The sequence below is a fragment of the Onychostoma macrolepis genome, chromosome 10 (assembly GCF_012432095.1).
Source record: "Onychostoma macrolepis isolate SWU-2019 chromosome 10, ASM1243209v1, whole genome shotgun sequence".
Classification (NCBI taxonomy): Eukaryota; Metazoa; Chordata; class Actinopteri; order Cypriniformes; family Cyprinidae; genus Onychostoma; species Onychostoma macrolepis.
The window spans coordinates 14099287-14120172 of NC_081164.1; the positions used below are offsets into that span (position 1 = coordinate 14099287).

General features: G+C 41.4%; 1 protein-coding gene across 3 annotated transcripts; it reads left to right on the top strand.

Annotated features, from left to right (window-relative positions):
• Positions 1 to 1215: 1215 nt before the first annotated feature.
• Positions 1216 to 19708, top strand: parp14rs4 (poly(ADP-ribose) polymerase family member 14-related sequence 4). 3 transcript variants are annotated; one of them, XM_058788844.1, is made up of 19 exons: positions 1216 to 1785; positions 1996 to 2090; positions 2482 to 2512; positions 2751 to 2869; positions 3072 to 3102; positions 3357 to 3554; positions 10895 to 11128; positions 11254 to 13703; positions 14111 to 14338; positions 15289 to 15498; positions 15666 to 15774; positions 16450 to 16599; positions 16707 to 16769; positions 16882 to 17064; positions 17206 to 17391; positions 17497 to 18102; positions 18183 to 18334; positions 18437 to 18611; positions 18919 to 19708. In XM_058788844.1, exons 1-19 carry the CDS (start codon positions 1608 to 1610, stop codon positions 19197 to 19199), a joined length of 5679 nt encoding a protein of 1892 aa, XP_058644827.1. In that variant the 5' UTR covers positions 1216 to 1607; the 3' UTR covers positions 19200 to 19708. The 3 variants fall into 3 exon arrangements, with proteins under 3 accessions (XP_058644827.1, XP_058644826.1, XP_058644825.1); XM_058788843.1 differs by having other exon boundaries at positions 1218 to 1785; positions 15666 to 15753; positions 17206 to 17412; XM_058788842.1 differs by having other exon boundaries at positions 1219 to 1785; positions 17206 to 17412.
• The last annotated feature ends 1178 nt before the right edge of the window (positions 19709 to 20886 follow it).

A 20886-nucleotide genomic window follows, 5' to 3' on the forward strand; every position in this document is an offset into this window, starting at 1 on the left:
TTTACCATGTCAATAACTGTGGAAATGAGTCATCACAGTATGTGAGAAAGGTTCATTGCTTTCATTATGTGGATGCTATCCTTGTGGAAGTCAGTTTTGATAATGTAATTTTTTAAGTGCATGTCTTAATTGATCCTGGAAGCTGAGCTTCACAAACCGTGTCGTCATTACTCCCTAAAACCAAGAGCAGAAATAGTGTACCATCTTCAAGAAAACTTCATGCTGACTTCTCCTTTGATTTCTGTAACAACACTGCATACAAAATCAATGAAGCATAGTCGATCTCTCTTTCTCTCACTCGTCTGTGTGTGTGTGTTTGCTTAATTTTGGATGTGCTGTAGTACATACAGATGGAAAGATTGTAGAGGAGGAGCTTAATTCAATATTTCATGAAGCATGGTCAGAAGGGGGGCATGCTTAGTGTTGTGCTTATATTCTAATTTAGGTACAAAACTGCCTGTTTTAGTCACACCTGCACTGATTGTGAATTCCATGCTCTGTGTTTCTTTCTGTGTGTGGAAGGAGGTAATTGCTGGAGCTTTGTGCTGGGCCAGAACTCAGTGCTGTCAGTAATAATCATTTATTTAGGGTTCTGTGCTTGCACATGAAGCAGTACTACTATACCAGACCTCAGACAAATGCTGCTCTCTTTCTCTGACCCTCATAGTTGGGTGAATAAAGGCTAATGAGCTGTTATTGAACTTAAACTGTAAAAGGTGACAGGAGATCAAAGAACTAATAACAGTCCAAATCTCACAAGGTGCACCTTGTAATAAAAGCATGTACTTTAATGTAATTGGATGAATGTTAATTATTGGATTTATGCATTCAGGTCTAATTATAGAAGAGAGAGTAGAGATTTTAACTTTTAAACCTGTTTCATTTGACTGTGAGAGGAAAGCATTGAGCTAGAAACAAATAAGAGGCCAGAAAGTGTATTTTAGAAGTTTTTATTTATTTATTATAACTGAAAAAAGCCTGAAGAAAGAGAAATGTTAATAACAAAAATAACATCTAGATCTTATTGTCTGTTTTTGAAAATGTTTCTAAACATCTGTCAATGAAAAATTTCTATTAGAAATTTTAGTTGGAATCTTTTACATTAAAATACTATTTTACAACCTGATTGGGATGTGTTTTGACTCCTGTCTCAGTTTTGTAAGTCCATGAATCAGTGACTTCAGTGTTATATCAGACAGCCAGGATGAGGCTATACTGCCATCTGTTGGGTGTAGAGCAGTGTTACCGCACAAAGTAGTCTTACTGTACGCCACCAAACGAAACTAATAAGGGGACTTTAACAAAACCTGGATTGCTGGAGGGAAAACGACAACAACAACAACACGCAAAGACAAGAAAGGGTTATTTACACGCAGTCCAATACAAAAGTAAAGTAATTAGGCTACTTTAAATTAGCTGTAAATTAATAATAAAGTAATTAGCTGTAAAGTAATTAGCTGCCGTACAGTAAGTTAAGCAATTAACTACTGGTGTCAACAGGTGACACACAGTAAGTTTACACAGAAGCAAAAGTGAAAATAAACGGGAGGGCGTTTTTCATAGATATACCGTGACTCGCAAGTCATTTCCTCATTAACAGTCAAATCATGACGGACGACTATTATCCCCTCACTGTAGAAGGAAACTGGCAGACTAAAAATGCTAAAAGTCTGAAAAATAAACTTCAGATTTACTTTCAAAGTAAGAAATCTCAAGGAGGAGACTGCGTCGTGCAATATAATGACGGGAGCAACTCTGCTACGATTCTGTTCAAATCATCTGACAGTAAGTTATTATCATGTGAACAAAATAACATTAATTTGGTTTATTAAAATGTAATATAAATGTTGAGATTTTGCCATGCGTTTTGCCAAAACTAATAAAATATCACTATATCACTACTATTACTCTGGTATTAACACTGTCACTGTCACAGAGAGAGAGAGAGAGAAGTTGTGCGATGTATTTGACTAATTCTGATTGTTTGTATTTAAGTCCGAGATGGCGTGCTCTCCCAGGCAGAACACATTATTACCATCGACAATGAGCAAATCAAGTTGAAAGTGTACAAACCCAGCACTGGGCAAAAGGTAAGTATAGTAAGACTTGTTACAACATGCACAATTAAAGCTCTATAAATCCCTTTAGATTGCGTCAAGTCAGTATGGTCTATCATAAAAATCTGAATTTTATTTTATGGTACATTCTCATAAAAAATAATAATACAAAAAGGTAGAAAAGCTGAAACTGGGATGGTACCTTTCCAGAGATACACCTTTGAACCTAAATGGTTTATATTAGTACCTAAAACATATAAAAGTATACCTATAATAACCCCCCCCCCCCACCTAAACTTGCTTCTTTAGAAAGATGGATGTTTTCTTATTTTGTTGAAAAGGAGAGAGCAAAGAACTTACTCTTCATGTTTGGTAACATTCCCCATTTATGTACTCATAAATGCTTTACATTGTGTGGTTTCAGACAGAGCAGGCATGTGGATATCAGGAATCAAGTAAGTAAAACATGTGGACTTTTGTCTGTGGCTGCTTACATGCATGTGATCTTATCGGCTGGTTATTTGACTGTTATTGCTGATGTACTGAGTAACACGTTCCTTTTCAGTGGTGAAGATATCACTTCGGTAGTGACTAAGTAATCCTGTATTATGTTATTGCTTGTAGAGAGACTTAACTGTTTCCATTTACATAAGAAAATGATGTGTTGTGATGCATCTGATGTTTGTGTTCAAGGACAAGAAGGTGTGCCCTCCCAGGCTAAAAATGATATTAACACTGCCAGTCACCAAATCGAGTCAAAAGTGTGCAAACTCAGTGATGTGGAGAAACAGGCAGACAGCACTGGACAAAGAGTGAGTGGTCTTAATACAAATTTAGGACCAACAAATTGCATCAAGTCACTGCTATGAATAGTGGCCTATAAGAACATGCAGTATTCGAATATTATGTTTTTATGGTTGAGATGTAGATACATTTTAGAATCTCTGTAGGAAGATGACTGGTAATGTTTTCAATTTAAGTAATCACCAGTGCTTTGCATTTGTGTGGTTTCAGACGGAGCAGGCATGTGGATATCAGGAACCAAGTAAGGAAATCATTTGGAAGTATATGCACATGTGAACTTTTTTTATTGGTTAGGTCATCTTACTATTGTCTTACTAATTATATCTTACTAATTATAATTATCTTATCTTACTAATTCTGATAATTTGCTCTTCAGTGGTAAAGGCATCAGTTTGTTAGGCACTTAACCATCAAAACCATTCAAGATAATTGTATATATACCGGGTAAGTTAGCTGTAGGGGGATTTAAACATGTCACTTTTAATTTTCTTGAAGATGTCCTGCAAACTGAGTTGGATGTGAAGAAACCTCAAGGGTCAGGTGCTGTGGTCCTCGAGAACCTTCCAGATGATTTTAATCAAGATGTTTTGAATCTTCTGGTGGAGAACATCGGCAATCTTTCTGAAAATGACTTTAGCATGGAATTAATACCAGAATTAAGAAAAGCAGTTGTGACCTTTAAAAATCCCAGTGGTGAGTTGTTCTACTCATAAAAAAAATATATTTACATTTGTTATTTACATAATAGCATTTCCATTTTCACATAATAATATTAATAATAATAATAATAGTTGTTGTTGTTGTTATTATCATAAAATGATTGTTGCTATCTTAAAGTGACCTAAAAAGTGTCATGAAATGCAATTTCAGATTTAAATTTTAAATGTTTCTTGAAGTTAGTTTATAAATAGGGGTGGATAATTTTTTCATCAGTTGCTTATTATTCATGCACCAATAATACATATTACTGTTATAGTTTTTATTAATAACCATTTCTATATAGCTGATAACTTTGTCTAGTGCTCTTACTAATGTTTTTAGCATGATTTGTGAAAATTTAACTACTATACCTGTAACCTGTTCTGTAACCTACTTGTTCTACAGATATGTGTACTAATGTTAAATGCTACTGTTTTTGACCGTGTTGATAACGTTTCTGACAGAGATAATATCATGATATTTTTTTGGCGTTTCCCTTACCGAATGTGCTATCCTGTCAGCAATAACCTGTCCACGGGCTTTTTTGATCACTGTCACTTTAAATGCTGGCAATGCAGTGTTTCCAGATACTGCTATTAAAATAAACACATCTTTTGCAACTAAGATAAGATAAAGATAACGCTAACCCTATACTGCAACCTCCTACTTTATTCTGGCAACACGGAGGCTGCTCCCACGCCTTAAACTCTCTCAAGCCTCGACTCCGCAGTGTCTCGCAGCGATCGTTTTCATACCACGGACGCTAAACATATTTGCATACTGTCAAAACTGAAGTATACATGTCATGCAGACATATGAGAAGTTTAACAACAAATTATTATTATTAGTTAATTTGCCCCATCTGCTTTTTCGTGTTATCTTCCTAAATTCTAAATTCTCCCTGTGTGCTGTGACTTGTGCCAAATTGTTATGGCATTTTGCCTTGTGTAGGGATTATGTCATATCCAGGCTAACTTTCCCTTTGTGTGTCATACCTCCGTTTTTTTTTTTGTTGTTTTTTTTGCCACAAGCCCTTGACTGTCCACATCCCCCCCCCCCATCCCCCCATGTGATAGTTTTTGTTTTTGTTTTGAGCTTTAAATAAAGTCCATATACTATTCTGTAGCTGAGTCCTTGCCTTGCCTCAAGGACACAGATTGTTTCAGTAGGAACAGGAGCTTCTAACAGCAGTGATGCAACGACTTTACTAATCGGCTCTTTTGTTTAGGAGGTGGGACTTATTCCACCATATTGCATGTTGCAGTTTCTTCTATTCATAATAATACGAACATGAATAATATGAATATTCATAAGAATATGAATATGAGTGAACCATCTTGGTATATACAATCTGAGTATGTATTCACCTACAGGGATGATAGCATGAAGTATTAATGATGTCATTATGTAGCGACATAGAAGACCTGGGGCCTCATTTATAAAATGTTGCGCAGAAACCATCTTAAATTTGATTTTACGATCATTTCTCAAATATGCGTAAGTTTGATTCATAGAATGTACAAACAGAAAACGCGCGTACGGCCGTACGCGTCTCTTTCAGATGTGAAATCTATGAATCGCAAATGATCTTCAACTTGCACGCAATTGAATGGTTTCAGCTCTCTGCCTTGTAAACGGCTCCTAACTGTTGCGAGCAATCATCAGACAAATCGGGATCCATTTGCAGCTTCTTTATTAGAATGGTCAAACAGAACAGGGTAATAGGCCAGCAACGGGAACAGAGTAGGCTAGGCAGAGACGTAGTCGGGAGAACAGGCAGAATAGTCAAGGCAGGCGGCTTACGATCAGAGTCCAGGGAAACAGTCCAAATCAGGGCAACCAGAGAGGGATCACAGAGTCGAGAATCAAGGCCGGGATAACAACAGGAAAGTAAACACGGGTATGGAAACGCTCAGAATGACAGCCGGGGCAAATCAAGACTTCGCAATGAGTGTCAGGAAGTGTGCTGCTTATGTATGGGTGTGTGAATGAGGTGCAGGTGTGGCAAGGTGATTAGGCCCAGGTATGAGGGGTGATGGGAAACTGAGTCCGAATGGGAGTTAATATTCAGGGGATGGCTCCCTCTGGTGGCGGAGAGGGTGTTGTGCGGGAGCTCCGATCGTAACAGAGCCCTCCCCCTGCGAGCGGCTCCTGACGCGAGGAGGCAGACGACGCCGGGGTCTTCCGCGAGGTCGAGGGGCCGGCTTCTCCGGATGCAATCGGTGGAACTCCTCCGTGAGAGTGGGGTCTAGGATGTCACCTGCGTTAACCCATGATCGCTCCTCCGGACCGAACCCCTCCCAGTCGACTAGATACTGTAGGGCACTGCCCCGGCGTCTGGAGTCTAGCAGTTCATGCACTCGTCGCCTCCTCGCCGTCGACCAGAATGGGCGGGGAGTCTGCGGCTCAGCTCCTCCTCTGACACCCCTCTCGGACCACCAGCGGGTTTCAGCAGAGATACATGAAAAGTGGGAGATGCGGTAATTAGAGGGCAGTTCTAGCCGAAATGATACAGGGTAATTTGTCTGGAAATTTTGAAGGGTCCAACATACCTGGGACTGAGTTTCTTGCATGGAAGTCGGAGGCGAAGATCCCGAGCCGAGAGCCAAACCCATTGCCCCGGCTGGTAGATGGGACCTGATCGTCGATGTCGGTTGGCCTGAAGTTCCTGGCGCCTGACAGCCCGTAGCAGATGGGTGTGAGCTCGGTCCCAAACCTCCTCACTACGTTGAAGCCATTCAGTGACCGAGGGCAACTCGGTGGGTTCTCCTGACCAGGGGAACATTGGTGGTTGGAATCCGAGAATACATTTGAAAGGGGTCATGCCGGTGGCTGGTTTGGTCAGGGAGTTTTGAGCGTACTCCGCCCACATCAAGTATCGACTCCACTCTGTCTGCTGCTGTTGGCAGTAGGAGCGAAGGAAGCGAATGACCTCCTGGTTGAGACGCTCAGTTTGGCCGTTAGATTGTGGGTGGTAGCCTGACGTGAGACTGATATTGACATTAAGACTCCTAAAGAAACTCGACCATACCCTTGAGGTAAATTGAGGGCCCCGATCGGAGACGATGTCATCGGGCAGACCGTAGTAGCGGAACACCTGGTTGCACAGTAATTCCGCTGTCTCAAGGGATGTTGGCAGTTTGGGTAATGGTATAAGGCGGCAGGCTTTGGAAAATCGATCCACAATGGTGAGAATGGTGGTGTTACCGTGAGAGTTGGGTAGATCCGTGATGAAGTCAATGGCGATATGAGACCAGGGACGCTGAGGCGTGGGTAATGGTTGTAACAGGCCGGCTGGAAGTTGTCTGGGTGATTTAGTGGTGTTGCAGATGTCGCAGTTGTGAATGTAATTGGCTGTATCGGTCAAAAGCGTGGACCACCAGAAGCGATTCCGCAGGAGTTGTTCCGTAGCCGAGATCCCAGGGTGGCCCGAACTGGGGTTTGTGTGGACCTGAGCGAGCAGTTGCTGACGGAAGGGTTCTGGAACGAATATACGGTCGGCAGGGCACTCTGGAGGAGGTTGACTCTGTTGATTAGCATGGCTGATCTCAGTCATAATGTCCCACTGAACGGGAGCTAGTAGAATTTTCCGGAATGATATTCTCGAGGGGGCCTGAGAGATCTGCACCTTCAGCTTGACGGGAGAGAGCGTCTGCTTTAGTGTTCTTGGTGCCAGGTCGATAGGTTACAGTGAAGTGGAAACGTGTGAAGAACAGCGCCCATCTGGCCTGTCTGGGGTTTAGATGTTTGGCTGAGCGCAGGTATTCGAGATTTTTGTGATCAGTGAGAACGAGAAATGGAAGTGTAGTCCCCTCCAGCCAATGCCGCCACTCCTCCAACGCTAGTTTCATGGCCAGCAGTTCGCGATTGCCCACATCGTAATTCCGCTCAGCAGGAGAGAGTTTGTGGGAAAAGAAGGCACACGGGTATAATTTCGCGGGCTCCCCATGGCGTTGGGATAGTACGGCTCCCACCCCCGTACTTGAAGCGTCGACCTCGACAGTGAATTGGCGTTCTGGGTCAGGGTGCCGAAGGATGGGTGCGGAGGTAAAGCGAGGCTTTAGTTCCTTAAATGATTGGAGAGCCTCGGGTGTCCATACTAGGCGCGAGGTGTTGCGTTTGGTCATGGTGGTGAGCGGAGAAGCGATGGAGCTGAAGTTTCTGATGAAACGTCGATAGAAGTTAGCAAACCCCAGGAAGCGTTGCAATTCCTTTACCGTTTGAGGCTGTGGCCAGTCGAGTACTGCCTGGACCTTTTTGTCATCCATAGCGACTCCGTCTTGACTGATTACGTAACCGAGGAAAGAGGTGCTGGTCTGGTGAAACTCACATTTCTCTGCCTTTACGTAAAGCTGGTGTTGTAGCAATCGCTTGAGAACTGATCGGACGTGTTGTACGTGTTCCTCTTGAGTATCTGAGAAAATCAGTATATCGTCTATATATACGATTACCCATTTTTCTAACATGTCACGGAAGACGTCATTCATGAAAGCTTGGAAGACTGAAGGACTGTTAGCGAGCCCGAAGGGCATAACCAAGTACTCATAGTGCCCACTAGTGGTTGAGAAGGCGGTTTTCCACTCATCCCCTTCACGGATGCGAATCAGATTGTAGGCATTCCGCAGGTCGAGTTTGGTGTAGTATTTTGCCTGCCGTAGTTGTTCGAGGGCTGAAGGGACAAGTGGTAGTGGGTAACGGAATTTCACAGAGATCTCATTCAAACCTCGATAGTCGATGCATGGTCTGAGGCCCCCGTCCTTCTTCTTCACAAAGAAGAACCCGGCGGATGCCGGAGAGGTGGACGGTCTGATGAATCCCTTGGTTAATTCCTCCTGTATGTAGGTCTTCATAGACTCTGACTCTGGCTGGGACAGAGGAAAATCCTTCCTTTGGGTGGAATAGTACCCGGCAGGAGATCGATTGCGCAATCGACTGAGCGGTGAGCGGGAAGCTGGGAGGCCCTCCTCTTGCTGAAGACTTCTATGAGATCTGCATATTCAGAGGGTAAGTTGAGAGTGTCGGTGAGGGGAGTAGTGGTTGTGTTGGGTAGTCTGGTGAGTTTGGACAGACAATGTTCTCGACACGCTGGCCCCCATTCTGTAATCTGTCCTTGCCTCCAGGATACTTGCGGATCGTGGGTTCGAAGCCAGGGAAGGCCGAGAATCAACGGATGGTTGGGTGACTGTATGACGTAGAACTGAATCTGTTCGGAGTGCAGGGTTCCAATGTGCAGTGTGAGGGGTTCGGTGATGCGGAGAATCATTCCTTTGCCCAGAGGGCGACCATCTAGCGCCTCCACTGCCAGGGAGGAAGTACAGGGTTTTAGTTTCAAGTGATGCTGACTGACAAATACACTGTCTATGAAGTTTCCAGCTGCTCCTGAGTCTAGAAGGGCCGTTGTCTGAATTACTTGGTTCAGGGAAATAAGTTCAACAGGTAGCATAATACTAGAGGCTGAATAGATAGAGCGAGTAATGTCATTCACCGAACGCTGATCTGATGATGGCCGAACGGAACAGGTGTTCTTCATATGGCCTGCTTGACCGCAGTACAGACAGAGTTGATTTCGTAAGCGGCGTTCCCTCTCCTCGGGAGTGAGGTGACTGAACCCTAGTTGCATGGGCTCGACAGCATTGTGAGGTTTAGGTGGTGAGCGAGGCGCAGATCGTGCACGGGCGTCGGGAACGAATCAGATTGTCTATGTGGATGGAAAGCTCAATGAATTGACTCAGGGTCCTCCCTTCGTCTCGACACGCCAGCTCAGATTGCAATTCCGTGTTCAGACCCCTCCGAAACAGCAGTTTCAGGGTATCCTCTACCCATGTGGTTTGCGCTGCCAAAGTGCGAAATGACAGGGCATACTCAGCCGCCGTTCTCCTACCCTGTGAAATTGTGAGAAGCTGCTCACCCGCTTCTCCTTTCTCAGCTGGATGTTGAAACACCTCCTTGAAGTGCTGGAGGAATGAGTCGAAGGTAGGGAAGGTTGAACCATCGGTCCTCCATACCGCAGTAGCCCAGTCCAGAGCTTTGCCGGTGAGTAATGAACACACAAATGCGATGCGACTGGATTCAGTGGGGTAAAGTGACGGTTGTTGGCTGACGAAGAGCGAGCATTGTAACAGGAAGCCCTTACATTTAGAGGTGTCACCGTCAAATTTCTCAGGCAGGGCGAGTCGTGGGTTGACAGAGGGAGCTTGCATGACCGGAGGGTTGTTAGGAACGGGTGGCGGGTTGGCAGTGGCTTGTGCTTGAGCCACGCGCAGACTTTGCAACGCTGCGAGAAGTTCGTCGGTGAGTGTGGTAAGCCGATGCAACTGATGTTGGTGCAGAGCAAGTTGCGAGGCTTGAGCCGTGAGCTCAGTGGTCAGCTGAGTCAATGCTGCTGGATCGCTGTTTGGCGAAGTCTTCTGTTGCGAGCAATCATCAGACAAATCGGGATCCATTTGCAGCTTCTTTATTAGAATGGTCAAACAGAACAGGGTAATAGGCCAGCAACGGGAACAGAGTAGGCTAGGCAGAGACGTAGTCGGGAGAACAGGCAGAATAGTCAAGGCAGGCGGCTTACGATCAGAGTCCAGGGAAACAGTCCAAATCAGGGCAACCAGAGAGGGATCACAGAGTCGAGAATCAAGGCCGGGATAACAACAGGAAAGTAAACACGGGTATGGAAACGCTCAGAATGACAGCCGGGGCAAATCAAGACTTCGCAATGAGTGTCAGGAAGTGTGCTGCTTATGTATGGGTGTGTGAATGAGGTGCAGGTGTGGCAAGGTGATTAGGCCCAGGTATGAGGGGTGATGGGAAACTGAGTCCGAATGGGAGTTAATATTCAAGGGATGGCTCCCTCTGGTGGCGGAGAGGGTGTTGTGCGGGAGCTCCGATCGTAACACTAACTAATATCATTAACATATAAAATATTACCAATCATCATAATTTAGAACAGCAAGCTGCAAGAACAGCTTACATTTTAAAAAACCTGCAATACAAAAAGTGCGTACGTCTGCTCAGACCCTGACGTGACGCTAAGCACTTTTCCACGTCAAAGACCGTCTTTATAAATATGAGCGCTGGCGTGGATTTAAGCGTACGTACACTCTACGATCAAATATTAGTGTACGCACGCTTTATAAATGAGGCCCCAGGTGAAATTTTTTTTAATTGATTCATTGAAACAAACTGGACAAAAGCACCATTTGAGAACAAGAATCAAGCTTCCCATCACTGTTATTATATGACAGTTTTAATACTTTGCTGGTACATACAGTTGCACACAGTTGCCTTTGTCACTTAATTAAATGTGTCTGGTACATTCTGTAAAATATTACTTCTTACAGCTGCAGGAAAGTTCCTTGAGGAGAGCAGGACACATGATAAGTTCAAGAAGAATAATCTGAGGGCCCGTGCACTGGAGAGAAGCACATGTGTGCGAGTGGAGGATCTTCCAGCTGAGGCCAACAACAGCAAGATGCTGCTGGAACTGTATTTTGAGAAACGGGGCGGTCCAGTAGAGGAAGTTATCACAATTCCATCAGAGCAAGCAGCCTTGATTACTTTTAAGGAGGAAGAAGGTAAATACACGTACAACTGCTGGTAGTCTTTTCTATTACAATTACATATTAGTAACTTTACAGTTACATAAACACTTCTTTACCTCATTTTGTCAACATCAGTGCATTTATTTATTCTTTTTCAGCCAAAGAGAGAGTTTTGAAGCAAGATAATAATATCTGTGATGTTCCAGTCAAGATATATCCCTACTTTAAATCACTGGATACAATCTTATATGGTGGCAAAAGACCCCATCTGAAGCTGCCTGAACCCATTACAGTCAGTGTACATCCTGCCATCAGGGAGTTCATCCTCAAGAAAGAGCAGATTTCCTCCATTAATGACCAGATGAGCTCACACTTCTGCCAAATAAACATGGATAATCCTGAAGTTTTGCTCAGTCCTGATCCAGCATTACTGAAACAGAAAGGAGTAACCAGAGGACACACTGATGGCTGGAGGAAGAATACCGTTGATACCTTCAAGAAAATCATCTCAAACTACACAACATTTGAGTGGCCGATGTCACCCGCCTTGTGGTCAAAAGTGGAGAGTGATATTAAGAAAGTAGTGAAAGATCAGGTTTTCATAGATACGGATCCTTCTAAAGGGGTGCTGACACTGGCAGGAATGACCCATGAGATAATTGGATTGAAACCCATCATAGAGAAATTTTTAGAGAGAGCAACAAATCAAATGGAGAGAGAGAAGAACAGCGTGACAGAGTATATGGAGATTTCTCCTGCCATGTACTCTCTGTTCGAACAAGATGGCCTGAAAAGTGCTGTTTCTCCACATCTGCACATTGACTACAACAAAAAGATGAACAGACTTATTTTATCAGGTCTTCATACAGAAACTCTTGCTTTCAAGAATTGGGTCCTTGAGAAGAAAATAAATATAAAACAGAAGCCCTTACAGATTAACCGTTCAATGCTGGAGTTTCTGAGATCAGTGGATTGTGATGAAATGTCCCGAGACCTCTTCATATCTCATGGAATAACTGCTGTCTACACAAGCGAAAATGGAGATGTTGTTGTGATTGGGAGCACAGAAAAAGCACTTGCTGAGGCAGAGAAGAGAGTGAATACAGTTCTCACAACCAGAGAACTCAATGTAGAAGACCAGGGTGTCCTTCAAATGCCAGCGTGGCTGGAACTCAAAAAACGACTGCACGAATTGTTCAATACTTCCAAAAAAACATCTGTGTCTATACACATTTCACAGAGAGACAAAGTAATAGTGACTGGATTCAGAGAACCAGTGACTGAAGTCAGTGAGAACTTAAGAAGTTTTATGGAGGAACACACTAGAATTGAAGAAACCGTTCGTGTCAAATCACATGCAGCATTTGAATTAATAAAAGGCAAAAAATCACAAGACTGGCAGCATTTAATTAAGTCTGATAAGATGAAAGTGAATTTCGATTCAAAGAGACCCTGGATCAAACTGTCTGGAGAGCGTACATTTGTCCAGCCAGCTCTGACCTTCTTTAAAAGTTTGGCAGATGGTCTCTACAGGGACACACTGGTCATTAAAAAGGCAGGAGCAAAGAAGTACTTCTTGGAGCAGGGTAAAATGATGCTCTCAATGCTGTTGAAGGAAAAAGGATTTGTGGTGGTTCTTCAGGAAGATGATATGCTGGAAGAGGAGGAAGATGAATTTACTGAAGATAGTCTTAAAGACTTTGGCCAGGTCTCTTGTGAGGTTCGAATACCAGGTGGAGTAACTGTTACTGTCAGGAAGGCAGATATTTGCAAGATTAATGTTGATGCTGTGGTCAATGCTGCTAATGAAGATCTGAAGCACATTGGTGGATTGGCTTTAGCACTTCTCCAAGCTGCTGGACCAAGTCTGCAGCAAACCTGTGACCAACACACAAAAGCAAATGGGCCTCTGAAGCCTGGAGAAGCTATCATCACTGATGCTGGTCGTCTTCCCTGTAAATATGTGGTGCACGCTGTTGGACCTCGCTTCAGTGATTCAGACAGACGTACCACTGTGCAACGCCTGAGATGTGCTGTGAAGGAAAGTCTGAGCCAAGCGTCAAGCAGAAACTGCTCCTCTATTGCAATTCCAGTTATTAGCTCAGGGATATTTGGTTGTCCTCTTGAACTTTGCACTGAATCAATCACCAAGGAGGTGCATGACTACATTGATGATAACTACAGAGGCTCCAATAGCACATTAACTGAAATTCACTTGGTTGATAATAATGGCAGTACAGTGAATGCCATGACTCAAGCTGTCAGAAAGGAGTTTGCTGCATATAACCCCAAAATGATTTTCCCTCATCAAATCAAACCTCATGGGTATAGTAACAATGGACAAGGGTATCGTGGAAATGGTCGTGGTCGTGGTCGTGGTCGTGGTCGTGGTCATGGCCATGGAAACTATGGCCAAAGAAACCAAGAGTTTGAAGACCCCAAAAGTCATGGTAATAGAAACTTTGAAGGACAAGCACACTGGAGAGGAGAAACCTCAAGCTATGGTGGCAGATCAGATAACTCTGAAGGGTTAACTGTTCTTGAGAGAAAAACTACACAAGAGGGACTAAAAATCATTCTGTGCAAAGGGAACATCCAGGATGCGAGTGTAAGTGAATTGTTAATTATCAAAAGCTGACAGAAAGAACATACATAGCAACCATTTACTTAAAGACATTTATTTAATAATATTAAAGTTTTTAATTAGGCTTTTCCCCACTTGTTTCCCTGTGAAAATACATAAAAGTCCAGAAAAGGAAAAAAAAGGTTTAGAGTTATAATTAAAAAAGTTAAAACCATGCCAGTCACTTTGGTCAGTCACATTCTGTGTACCATATTCAAGTGTACCACAGGCTTTTTTTTACAGAACCCCCGCCCTGCAAGCTACACCTCTGCTTAATATATTGTGCTTCTCAAGTAAATTTGACTATTTCCTTGAAGCATTTTGTATTGTTTTTATATAATCAATAATGACCAAATCCTTCATCAGAAGTGTCTCCTTTGTTTCTCCTGCAGGCTGATGTCATCGTAAACACTATATCGGAGGACTTGGACCTCAGAAAAGGTGCCATCTCCAAAGCACTCCTACAGACTGCTGGTCATCAGCTCCAGTCAGAAATCACCAGAGCTGCTCGCTCAAATAATGTGAATTATGGTGAAATGCTCATCACAGATGGTTATAAACTGAAATGTCAAAAAGTCTTCCACGTAGTTTGCCCATTTTGGAACGGCTCAGAAGATAAGGTGAGAATAACAATTTTGTTACCTGCTGTTTGTATTAAAGATTAAATGATGTTGCGCATATGTGTGATTTATGTAGGTTTCACATATTTATTTCGATCATGCAATGATCTTACAGGATTGCTAAAATTGTGCAGTGTGTTTTGGGCTTTAAAGACAGTACCATCTAAATCAGGGGTTTTAAAACCTGCCCTAGAGGACCCTCAGCACTGCACATTTTGTATGTCTGCCTCTTCTAACACACATGGTTACATTTATCAGCTCATTTGTAGAGACTGCAAGACCTAAATTGGGTGTGTCTGGTAAGGGAGACATACAAAATGTGCAGTGCTAGGGGGTCCTCTAGGGCAGGTTTGAAAACCCCTGATTTAGATGGTACTGTCTTTAAAGCCCAAAACACACTGCACAATTTTAGCAAACCTATAAGATCATTGCATGTCACACTGTGCGACATGGATCTAATAAACTTGGCTACGACGTGTGTGTAGACTGTACGATGATGACACCTATTGACTCGTACAATACGACGCACGTTACTATAGAAGAATAAAATGTCATCAGCATGCGCTAGTGGTAAACAAAAAGAGCATGATAAATCACACTTTAGCAGTTCTAGTTTTTATGTGTTTTATGTTTTAGCGCAATGTCGCGTTGATTTCATCATGTCAAATTTTTATTGGTTGGTCAGTAAACGTGGATCGTACAAGCAAACACACTGTGCGATGATAATGCTGTATCGTAGGCTATCTTTAGTAGCAAGACCGTGACAACGGCCGTCTTTGAACGTCTCTCACTGTACGACATAAGAGCACCGATTAGGAGCCACGATCACAGAAATCGCCACAATTGTTTTACGATGTCAATCTTTCGTCTTGAAGGACGGTAGCTCTCCAAGAGCAGGGATGGAGATCTGTGCTTTAAAGATTAAAATATATTTATTTATATTTTAAAAGGTACTCAGTCAGATCATTAGAATTTGCCTGAAAAATGCAGAAAAGTGGAGAATGGCTTCAGTCGTCTTCCCAGCTATTGGGACTGGGAATCTTGGCTTTCCTAAAGATATGGTGGCCAGAATCATGCTGACAGAAGTCCATGAATTTACCTCTACAAACCTTCAAGAGGTAACTGTGATTGTGCACCCTTCTGACAAGGAGAGTGTAGAGGTGAGTGTCAAAACTAGATTCAAGAACCATAAAATCACAAGTCAAGTTTCCCATCTCATACATTATGACCAAGATAATGTACTTTTATTGTTTAAACCACAAACTATTTTAATAATGTAACATAGCTGTACATGTTTTCTTGTATATTTTTGTGTTTTATCTATTAGTGCTTCACCAGTGTCTTTAGACATGGGATTCAAGGTCCTGTCATAAAAGAAGCACATCGAATTGTCAAGATTAAAAAAAACATTTCTGGCAAGTCGGCTCAGACCTCTGGTAACGCTTTCTTACCTGATGTCCATCACACTTATTTTTTGAGTATATTTTGTAAAAATATTTATTCTAATAATAAATATATCCAAATGTCACAGATATATATAGGATAGTGACAAGAACTTGTGACCTGTGTTGGCAAAATGAGTTGCAACAACAACAAAAAAAAACATTCTATATTAAAAAAACCTTCAAAATAATGTATGATTTGTTGGAATCAGATGAAAAATGACTGAGCTACACCCGTTTGAAGTCGATGGAGTCAGCAAAGTAAATTTAGAAAAAAACTGATTTCAAGTTTTCTGAAGGTTCCAAAGCAAAATCACCTAGCAACATTACATATTTTCACCCACTTCTTTTCTTAATCATTACTAGATTGATAATCACAATATAGCTATTTTTTATTTTATTTTATCTTTTTCGTTATAAATAAGAACCGATGCAATGGCGATGGAAAAGCATACCAATAATACACTTTTAGATGTTCAATTACTATCTTGCGCATTTACAATCCCTAGACGGGGGCTTAATGAACTAATTTTTGTGAAAACCTCAAATTCTAACAAAATTTTTCACTTTTTTTGCCTGTAGCTCAAAATTAGCCTGTGCGCATTCCGACTCATTTTGCCAGCACGGGTTAAACCCCCCCCTTCATTCATCTCCTTCATGTTTCTTTAGGGATCATTGGCAAAGTCTCCTCTCCCTCTCTTGGGGTGCACACTATGCAGATGGGTCAAGTGACTCTGGAGGTTTCTTCAGGAGACATAACTAAAGAAAAAACTGATGCCATTGTTAACTCCTCAAATCAGACATTTTCTCTGAAAGCAGGTTAATCCAACTTCACACTGTCTTACCTGTTTCAGTGAATCATTTGTGATTTATTTCAAATTCAAAGAGAATTATAAAATGACAGTTGATTTTACTTTGTAATCCAGGAGTATCCAAGGCCATTTTAGATGCTGCTGGAGTACAAGTGGAACAAGAATGTTCACAGATTGGTTTGTATTCTTTCAAATGTGCAATTTTCTTCTGGTTGATGTATATTACCTTTTCTAGAGATCTAATGAACTTTAGGTGCTATTGGTAAATATACCCCCTCTCCCTAAATAGTGGGATCATCAAATATACAGCAAACAGAGATTGTGACTTCAGCTGGGCGGCTTCCATGTGGAAACATCATCCATATTATTGGACGCAATAGTCCATCTGACATTAAGGATGTTGTTTTGTCTGTTCTGGAGTTATGTGAGGCACGCCAGATTACTTCTGTTGCCTTCCCAGCCCTTGGCACTGGTGAGAAACTTTGTGTGATCTTATTTTTTTACGTAATTGCAGTGAGTTTTGTTTGTTTACTTATTGTATAATTATTATTATTTTTTTAACTGACATATTGTGTGAATCATTCACTATTATTTTCATTTTTTAACCCTTCAGGTCAGGGTGGTGCAAAACCAGCTGATGTTGCAGATGCAATGGTTGATGCAGTTGTTGACTTTGTGAAGAAAAAGAAACCAGTGCGTGTACGGCTTGTGAAGTTTCTCATATTCCAGACGAACATGGTGGCAGACTTTCACCAAAGCATGATCAGAAGATCTGGTGAGAAAGTAGAAGAGGATAAAGGTCTGTTTACCAAAATTAGAGGTCAGTAATAAATTATAAAAATGCTAATCCAGTCCATTCTTCTTTGTAAAAATACAGTAATGCATTCCTCTTTTTTCTATCAAGACTTTTTCTTGGGGGAGAGTTCAGAATCTCCCACAAATGAAGAGTTTGTGATGGTGGGTGAAGAAATTGAGCCAGCTGTCTTTCAACTGTGTGGGGAGACACCAGAGGACCTGAGTGAAGCCAAGGACATGATCAGCAGTTTGATATTACGGGAGCATGTGACCATCCCAATCCGTGATCCAGCAATTACTCATTTCACCAGAGAGGATGGAGAAATGCTGAACGCCATGCAGAGGGAGCTCACAGTCAGTGTCCGGCTTGAGAAGAAAGGCCAAGACTCTGTCATCACACTGGAGGGTCTGACAAGAGACGTTCACACTGCAGAGAGTCGTATTCGAGACATGATCAAAAAGGTGGAAAGGAACGAAACCCGAAGAAATGAGGCATTTTTCATTAGCAGTATGGTTCAGTGGAAATATCAGGAAAATGGACACAACATCAACAACTTTGATATGTTGACCAATTATGACCTGGAACAGGCGTATCGGAACAGACAGCCTACAGTGAAAATCAAGATTAACAATGATGAATTTGAGGCCGATTTAGTTCTCAAAGAGGCCAAAAGAAGAGGAATAAGGATTGAACTGAATAGAGTAGATCTGCAAGGTGAGATTATTTTATCATTTCAATAACGTAGATCATGCTCAAGGATTAGTTATTGATGTTTTTGTTCTTTTTGTCAATAGCTGAAGCTGCAGTTAAGAGCGCTTTGCCTTCACACTGGCAGGACATGAAAGGACAGTCAGTTGTTCTTGTAAAACTCACAGCAGGTTCAAAGGAATATGCAGAAGTGGAGAAAGAGTTCAGGAGAACCAATCTAACCAATAATATCATTGAAGTAAGACTAGACTAATGAGAAATCACCTATTTATTAGTTTTGAAAGATTCTGGTGTTGCATTTTAGTACTCTGGTGTAAATGCCTATACCCCCTCTTTTTAGATTGAAAGGGTCCAAAACAGTGCACTTTGGAAAAACTACATGATCAAAAAGGAAGAACTGGAAGATAAAAACAATCACAAAAACAATGAAAAGCTTCTCTTCCATGGAACTGGCCCTGATAAGACGGATCAGATCAACCATCACGGCTTTAATCGCAGCTTTGCTGGCATGAATGGTATCAGTCATATTCAGTATACACTCTTAAAAATAAAGATGCAGAACCATTTTTGGTTCCACAAAGAACTATTCAGTCTTTCTTACCTTTTTATAATCTGAAGGACCTTCTTTCACCACAACAAACCTTTGTGAAACAGAAAGGTTCTTCAGATGTTAAAGGTTCTTTATGGAACCATTTAGACAAAAAAAAGGTTCTTCTATGGCAATCGTGAAGCACCTTTAATTTTAAGAGTGTAAACTTTATTTGCACTTTGTATCCATTTGTCTTTTAAATCAACAGACTTTTGCTCTTTTTCTGTTTTTAGGAGCCATGTATGGGAATGGTTCATATTTTGCTGTGGACCCAAATTACTCAGCTCAAGGCTACTCTAGACCTGATGCCAAAGGACACAAACGCATGTACCTTGTCAGGGCACTTGTTGGTGATTTCACTCAAGGAAAACAAGGTCTTCCTGTTCCCCCTGCGAAGAGGTCCAGTAGTGCTGATCTCTTTAACAGTGTGACTGACAACATGACCAACCCAACAATGTTTGTGATCTTCAACGATGTACAAGCTTACCCAGAATACCTAATCACCTTCCAGTAATGATTATGAGATCTCAGTTTCTGTCAGCTAGGTTTTTTTTCTTTCTTCAGTTTTACATTGATTTGGTGAAACTGAACATTATATATGGAGAATGATGGTTATTTTAGTCAGACACAGAGATGTAATGCGGTAAAATGTAATTTATTTTAATGAATTGTGGCATATATCTGAATTAATTTGAGAGAGAGAGGGGGAGAGACAGAGAGAGACTGTGCATGTATGAATTACCTGTGTCTATGCAGCGTCTCTCTACTAACAGAGAAACTGAGTTTAATACTTAAAAAACAGTGATAGCTCTTTGAATGCTGAGAGATATAATGCAGTGATCTAGTATTGAAGCTATTTTATTAATTAAAAATGCCCAGACATGCCCATTAACTACCTAATCAGCAATTGTTTGTTTTTATATATAGTGACGTATTGTCTAACCAGGAAAAGTTTGTGTTCATCGTATATATGGGGATTGTGCATATACCATTACATAAAAATAAATATAACAAAGGACTTCACGACGTTATTATTGTTTTATTATTATTATTTACTACATCCTTTAAACATTTCAGAACAATTCTGATTTTCTATGGCTGTTTTTATATTTCTGTGTAATGCACTTTAAATTTACAATAAAATAAACAACCACTTTTAAATAAGGTTTAACCATTAAGCATCCTTCCAGACAGATTTGGATTTTTTTCCCCCTTTAATCTGAGCGGTACAAACACACACACACACACACACACACAGACACACACACACACACACACACACAATAAATGGACTTGATTCAGCAAAGTTAAATGGTTGGAAAAAAAAAGTGGGCACCCATAGGAAATGAATGGGACATACTAAAATTCAGAGCGTTTTTTTATTTGTCCAATAAAAACCAAGAAATCCAACACAATGCAGATCATACATACACATAAATGAAAGGGTGAGCCTATACAACATTCTCAATGTGGCAAACACACACTCATATACAAATTATTTTTTAAATTTTGTCAAATAAAAACAGTACTCACACATACAAAACCAAATAATTAAATGGGTCATATAATACGATTTCACCTTTTTAACTTTTGTTAGTGTGTAGCTGTGTGAGCATAAAAAACATCTGCAAAGTAACAAAGCTCAAAGTTCAATGCAAAGGGAGAAATTGTCTTTTACAGAATTAACATAGCAAGGGACTACAACAAAATAATTCCGGATTAGTGACATCATAAACCCCGCCCACCGGGAACATGCAACGAAGGAGGCGAGGCCATGCTGCGCTGCTTTGGGCGGGACGTTTAGACACGCACTAGAGGCAGTTTAGCCAATCACAACACACTGGGGCAGCTAACCAATCAGAGCCCATCGTGTATTTCTGAGGGAGGGGCTTCATTAAAGCAGGAAATGATCAGCGCATTTATCAGAGAAGGGACATAGTGGTGTGAAATGAAGGTAAATTATGTGAAAAATATGCGTTTTTTAACAAATGAAGCGTTAACACATGTTAGATTACATCCCATAAACACAATCAAGCCTAGAAAAAAGACAGTCAACCACCCCTTTAATAAATGAGCCAATAACTAAGATTTTTTTTTTTTTTTTGGTGCCAATCAGCCACTGTTTATACACACACACACACACACACACACACACTCACTCACTCACTTCAAAGTCAGATCAAAGTCCTACTGCAAGATTA

Bases quoted from the DNA above. Each gene is read 5' to 3' on its own strand.
- parp14rs4 (XM_058788842.1), top strand. From the start codon at position 1,608: ATGACGGACGACTATTATCCCCTCACTGTAGAAGGAAACTGGCAGACT. The intron at 2,513-2,750 runs GTAAGTAAAACA...TTTGTGTTCAAG, and splicing joins ATGTGGATATCAGGAATCAA to GACAAGAAGGTGTGCCCTCC. The intron at 18,612-18,918 runs GTATCAGTCATA...TTCTGTTTTTAG, and splicing joins CAGCTTTGCTGGCATGAATG to GAGCCATGTATGGGAATGGT.